General features: G+C 37.1%; 1 protein-coding gene across 1 annotated transcript in view; it reads right to left on the bottom strand.

The window, feature by feature from the left end:
- The window catches only part of LOC111502727 (putative tricarboxylate transport protein, mitochondrial), a 35,874-nt gene continuing 28,881 nt past the window's right edge, over positions 1-6,993 (bottom strand). The window contains exon 6 of the mRNA XM_023156885.2: positions 1-362. Within this exon, the coding sequence (XP_023012653.1) occupies positions 124-362 (239 nt within the window). The 3' untranslated portion in view covers positions 1-123. The remainder of the gene's footprint in view (positions 363-6,993) is intronic.

Here is a 6,993-nt window from a genome sequence, read left to right as displayed (position 1 = left end):
AAATTTTTATAAATATACTCATTTTTATGAATAATAAACATTGAACAACGACAGTTCGACTGGTGTTCTGACTAAACAATTTTGAAATGTAATATGGAATGTTAAATGCTTTCGCCACAGGGGTCATGGCCAAATTTTATTGAACAGCTCCATGAAACTGTCGTATATCAAGAAAGTAATGGCCACATCTAAGCAGACCCTGCTCAGCCTTGGCACAGTTCCTTTGTAAAATGCAAGAGGGCCTTCATTCTTCCAAATCTGCCAGAAGCAGTCCATGGTATTTTTGTACTTGGCAGCTTCAAGTCCCTGCATACGAGTCTTCACTACATCTATAGGAGTGTTTCCGAATACTGATGCAGCACCTAAAAAAACAAAGACAATTACCAAAAGGATTGAAATAATTCCATTCTGCTGTTCCAAACTATATTGACAGATGAATTGTTCATGAGAATTAAATCAAGTTTCATACGATGAAGACGTAAAACTCAACCGACTACATATAAATCGTCAAACATTTACGACAAGATCACTTGTGTCAAAATTATTTTTCGGGTTTTCCGAACGTGCACTGACGTTTCTTCTACTAATGCGGTAGACATTATCAAAGGCGATGAGGTGACGGTCGAAGTGTTTGAATGCGATTATGTCATATTATCTCATTCCAAAATACACAAGGCAAGGCAAGAATACAAGGCAATGTACATTTGTGAAATCGGCTACCTGTCTTCGATTGTACACAAACAAGGTCATTCAATGCAATCAAGAGAAACGAAACCACACCCAACAATTATGATATGAAACCGAAGACAAATTCTGCATCGACAACTACTCGAACACTTCGACTGTTACCTCGTCGCCTTCGATAATGTTTACCGCAATAGTAGACTAAACGTCAGGCATAAAAACATTCAGACTAGAGGCCGTCCATTGATCATGTGATGTTTTATTAGCATTTAATAATCCCCCTCCCCCTTGGTGATACCTGGTGAGGTTTGAGACTAACTCCCCTCCCACACCCAAAATCACGTATATTTTTCAGTACCTACAAAGAACCATAAAATTTTGTCTTTCTTATTCTCTGCAAATAGGTCTTTTATATAGATCACCTAGTTTAGACATCGTTTTAATGAAAATAGGTATAGTCTATTCATTTCCAATTGGAACGGCAATAAAAATAAGTCAACAGTCATAAACATTTTATGCCTGTGGCCCCTAGTCGCCCAGATAGTAAGTAAACGTGCTATCAAATGTAATTGGGGAATGAAAGCTCGGCTAGCTGGACTGGCTGAATACTAATTTTTTGTCCGTTTCACAATATTTCTTCATCAGTGCCGTGTGTTCGTGGGGTTAGGTGAGGTAGTGAGTGGTTTTGCAAACCGATTTGTGAAAACTTTTTCTAGAGATCAAGTACCCTAACACCAAACTGATATTTTTGCACTGGACCCGCGTTTCGCTAACAAGGTTAGCATCTTCAGGAGAAGCAAATTGATACTGAATCTAAAGACAAGGGTTAGCTGTTTATATACCTAAAGTTTTTTTGGTCTGATGTGGACTTTGTTTGTTAAATGATGATTATCCTAATTGATTTTTCGGTAATTAACTAGCAAATTAGCACTACCTGCAAATTAATTTGTCAACAATAGATTAAAAAGCGGACAAACTAATTTGCAGGTAGTGATTCCACTAGTTGATTACCGAAAAATCAATTAGGATAATCGTCATTTTACAAACAAAGTCCACATCGGACCAAAAACTTCAGGTATATAAACAGCTAACCCTTGCCTTTAGATTCAGTATCAATTTACTTCTCCTGAAGATGCTAACCTTGTTAGCGAAATGCGCGTCGAGTGCAAAAATATCATCCTTTAAACCGATTTTTGTGGAAATCTTAGTGTTTTTGGGTACTTTCATCAATATGGCTTCCTGGAGACCTTTTGAAACAAATGATAACATTGCGTGTGAGGAATCTGTGTCAATCGACAGGGATCCGGAATTTAAAATTAAGGACTTACATATTCAAGTTCAGCGATTTATTTTAAATATTCATGAATGCTTGAAGAGGGAAAACTCTCACACTTCACAGAATGCTATTGTGAAAAGAATATGCGAGTTTACGAAACTACCTCGTTCGACAGTTAACGAAACTATCTCGTTCGACAGTTCTTTGAGTCATTAAAATAGAGGATGTCATTGACCATGCAATGAAACGAAAACAAAGGAATAAAAAATTCGCAAACGTTGATGGTGCTACAAAAGATGTGATTCGCCGAACAATTTATGGTATATACCAAAAAAATGAAGTACCAACCTTGGAAATGATTTGGTATAAATTACTCGACTATCCCGATTACAACTACAAATCTTTAGAAACTCTACCGGGTGTCTTATTGTCTTGTGGTTTCAAATATAAAAAATTTAACAATCGGATGGTCATAATGGAATCGACACGCATTGTTCAACTCCGACAAGAATATTTGAGGCGAATGAAAAGCTACCGAAAATCCAGCATACATATAATCTGCCTCGACGAAACTTGGTTTGACACCCATGATGTTGCCAAATATGGCTGGGTAGACGAAACCAAGTATTGTGTTTTGAACACACCTTCTTCAAGGGGAAAACGTGTTATAATTTTGCATGCCGGGAATGAAAGTGGTTTCGTACCTAACGCTTTGCTTTTGTCGGCCAAAAATATAAAAGATTCGTCTGCTGATTATCACGAAGATATGACTGCGGCTTTATTCGAAACCTGGTTCAGTGAGCAGCTTCTCCCAAATATTCCTCCAAACTCGGTTATTGTTATGGATAACGCTTCGTATCATTATCGGTTATTGACTACAATACCAAACAATAACACAAAAAAAGCAGATATTGTTGATTTCATGCGAAATCATGACATGGAAATACCCGAAAAGATTCCAACAAAAAGGTATTACTGGCGACCATAAAACAACGTAATTTCAAAAAAGAGTATATTATTGATTCGATGTGTGAAACACGTGGTCATATTCTCTTACGTTTGCCTCCATACCATTGTGTGTTCAATCCAATTGAAATTGTTTGGGCCACAATGAAAGAAAGCTTGCGGAAATGTAATCAGTCACCGACTTTGAATGGTGTAGTGCTTGACAATATAAGGTGAGTGGTGAATGAAGTATCATCACTATTACGATGTGTGGAAGAACTGTGGGACCCACGTTATAAAAGAAGAGAACAAATATTATGTGCAAAGTTATATAAATCCGATCGTTATTCAACCCGATGATGATTCTACCTCATCCGAATATAGCGAAAAAGAATTTTGATTCTTCTAGCAATTTTGTTGGCCTCTATTATTTTGTAAATATATGTTTGACGAGAATTCGGTGTGATTATTTGTGTTTTCATTGTATTTTAGAGTTTTCGACTTGGAAATCAACTACCTTAAATTTCGAAGTTTCTCATAATTACCCATGGTGGAAAAATTCAGTTGAGATAACTTTTTCATGGGGTGATCAATTGCTATGATTGTAAGAATAAGTAACTGAAAAACTACTACTGAAAAATAATATGCCGACGCCTATGTCGAGGCGGGAATTCCTTCTCTGTGCTGTTCCAATTGGTATTGTATGCATGTATTCGGCGCCGAAATAACAGAATATAACTGACAAGCCGAGCCGGGCGGTTGTTGCCTGGCAACGGCGAGTCAAAGTCACATCACACGCCGCTTTTCGGTTTAGAAATCGCGCGTTTCACGAAAAAATAAATACACGTGATATCTTACTACACCCCCCTTGTGATATTTCGTGATTTTTGCTAAACACCCTCCCCGCTTTTCAAGCCTCTCGTGATTAATGGACGATCCGCTACGGCTAGTAAACCCGGAAAATAGCTCCGACACAGTCATCTCCTGCCGTGAAAGTTTACAATTTATGATTGTTAGTACTTTTCAATGAAAAATAGTTGACATCAGTGCCGAGAAAACACTATCAATATTTTTTGAAGCTGAGAAGGGGGATCTTGTGATAACTTGTTTGATACGTCTTTCAATGCTCTATTCAACAGTCATTCATTATTGAAAATCAGTCTGGCCGTTCCTGATTAAATCGCTATATATTTTTTGTAAAAATCCATCTGATGAAATCTGTTTTCCAGCTGTCGCCCCCCCTATGAACGACAACTCTCAAAAGTCGAAACATGTGTGAGGTAACAAGGTCTTACCTTTTAACGTGTGATTCCTAACACGATAGGAAAACAAACGATAAATATAATTTCAACAGAAATGTTATTCAAAACTCAATCCTGTTTTTTCCAAAAATCTTCAAAACGTTTACTTGTTACTTCCTGACAATCATTTATGACAAGTTTATATGATAAATTTTCGAAACTTTCTGAAATAATTCCGTGTAAGTTCTAAAATAAACGGTAGATTACTTTTCATGCATTTGGATTGAATACGTTGGTGATGTAATTGCTGTTTTCTACACGGATAGTAAGGTAGAGAATTGTGTTTCTTTATCAACAACAGATCCCAAAATATAAAGTTGGCGTATGAAATTGAAAATATGAGAGGATTACCATTGCTGGATGTTCTAGTTATGAGAAGCGCCGATAATGATAGAATCCACGTTCTCTGTTCAAAAAATAAGGTAAATTTCAATTTTTCACAAAAAAAATTATTTATTCATGAATTTCTATTTTGTCCCTTCGAAATAGTCTCCCTCAGCGTTTTCTTCAATCGTCGAAGCAGTTCTGATATGCACTTTTTGGTTTGTCTTTGAGCTCTCACAGCGATTCGGATTTATAGCAAAATGCCGTCCTTTCATAGATCTCTTCAACTTTGGAAACAAGAAAAAGTCACAGGAGTCAAATCTGGTGAATATGGTGGCTGAGGTATGATTACGGTGTTTTTTTGGCCAAAAAAATTACAAAAAGCAACGACGACTAAGCAGGTGGCATTATCGTGATGCAAGAGTTTTTTGTATTGCTCATAACAAGCGGCGCATAACTTATTGACCGTACGATCATGTGGCAAGAACTCCTGATGCACTATGCCACGGTATTCGAAGAAAACAGTGAGCAAAAACCTTGAACTTTGATCGAACTTGCGTGATTTATTTGGTATTGGCTCTCCGTTGTGACTTTGGTTTCGATGTTATCACCATATCGCCGTTGATGGCAACCAACAATTCCTGAGCGATGCTCATGGAACGAACTTCGCTTTCACATGCTTCACACCCCCAAAATTTTCGAAAAAATGTCATGGCATGAGTCAATCGATATGCCGACATCCTCAGCAACTCTCTAATAGTGATTCGACCATTCTTTATAACAATTTTCTTCACTTTCTCGACAGTTTCTTCGGTTGTTGATGTGGTATTGCGTCCAAGGCGGGCGTTATCAATAACGTCTTCTCGACCTTCTGTTCAAAACTTGTACTACTTATAAACATTGTTGTGACTCAGAGTACAATCACCATATGCCACTGTCAACATCTCAAGTATTTTTGTGCAGTTAATACATTTTTTTCGATAGCAGAAAATCGCGGAAAACGTAAAACACTTGTAACTTCAATGTCTCTCACCAACAAACTAAACATGCTGAACAGCTGATACTGTGAACAAGTGTTCGGGACGAGTATACCAACATAAAACAATCAAAAACGCTAATGGAACCTACGTAGCCCGCGAAATTTGAACAATCACCTCATTTTTTTAACAATCCACTATATTGAAAGAATACCAACACTTTCATATATATGCCTATCAGTTCCCACAATTATCCACAAAAATATGACAAAACTATATTGTCTGCCAATAACTGGACACGTTCCCCTTAAGCAAAGAAAGAAATGATATCAAGGGAAAATCATTAAGGAAATAGCTGAAAGTACTGGGAATCCTCCAAACACAATAATGAATAAATTAATTAGAGGACAAAAATTTTGAGAAAGTGAATCCTGTCTGTTCAAAAAGGCATAGATCTAAGATTCTTATTTCTTTCGTATGAACCAAAATACAACAAATACACAAACGGATTGTTCCAGATAGGAGAAGGAAATTCAAAGAGTGTCTTCGAGAGACTGACTTTTCAGAAATATGAAAACTCGAAAATAATATTTCTTCCATACGAACCAAATAACACTAAAAGATTGATTCGAATTTTTGAAAAATTGAAAATGAAAATGGCTTTCAAAACTGCTCGTATACACTTTAATGAATGTTGGTCAACCCAAAAGACAAGATGACGGTCAAGGAAAAGCCTGAGATTTACGGAATGAGCTATGAGGATTATGATAAAAAGTATGATGATCAAACTGAGCGGACTGAAATAGCTCGCTACAAGGAACACGTTTCACATATTCGGTTTTATAGACCAAAGAAGTATTATGTCATTCAACGTGCCTCAGAGAATGGTCTCAGAATAAATGGGGGCTGCTTGAAATTGTTGGGATCGATACATTACAACAGATTTTTGGATGCCTTCGAAAGTTTAGAAATCAAAAAATGTGGAATAGATTGTATGAACAACGACATTCCGAACAGCCCGTTGTTTACTCTCTTACTTTATTATTACAGATGATAAACAAGTTGAGATATCATAGCAGGTAGTAATTGACATTTCATAAAATAACAATATAAGCCCGGTGACATAGTACGCGATTTCCGAGCGGTTTTTTTCAGCGCGATTTCCGAGTGGTTTTTTCCGACGTAGTTTCCGAGCGGTTTTTCATTTTTATGACAGCACCTGCATTTAAATGGAACATGACAGTGTTTGCGATTTTCAACAGAGGCAATTTTTTACAGCCGACCGGTCGTCGGATTCCGAACGACAGTCGGGTGGTAAGGGCGACCAAGTAAAGGTAGAACCCAGGTGAAAAGTGTTGACTGATTCCGAGCGGTTTTTCAGTTAAGATTCGAGCATGGAAGTAAAAACTTTAATTCGTAGAGTGAAAAATCATCCTTGTTTGTGGGACAAAGGTGAATATGTATTACAAATACATATTTTGATTTT

This window comes from Leptinotarsa decemlineata, unplaced genomic scaffold (assembly GCF_025532065.1).
Source record: "Leptinotarsa decemlineata unplaced genomic scaffold, Ldec_3_MD MMD2_tig00026354_RagTag_RagTag, whole genome shotgun sequence".
Lineage (NCBI taxonomy): Eukaryota > Metazoa > Arthropoda > Insecta > Coleoptera > Chrysomelidae > Leptinotarsa > Leptinotarsa decemlineata.
This window is presented reverse-complemented; position numbering and strand designations above follow the sequence as displayed.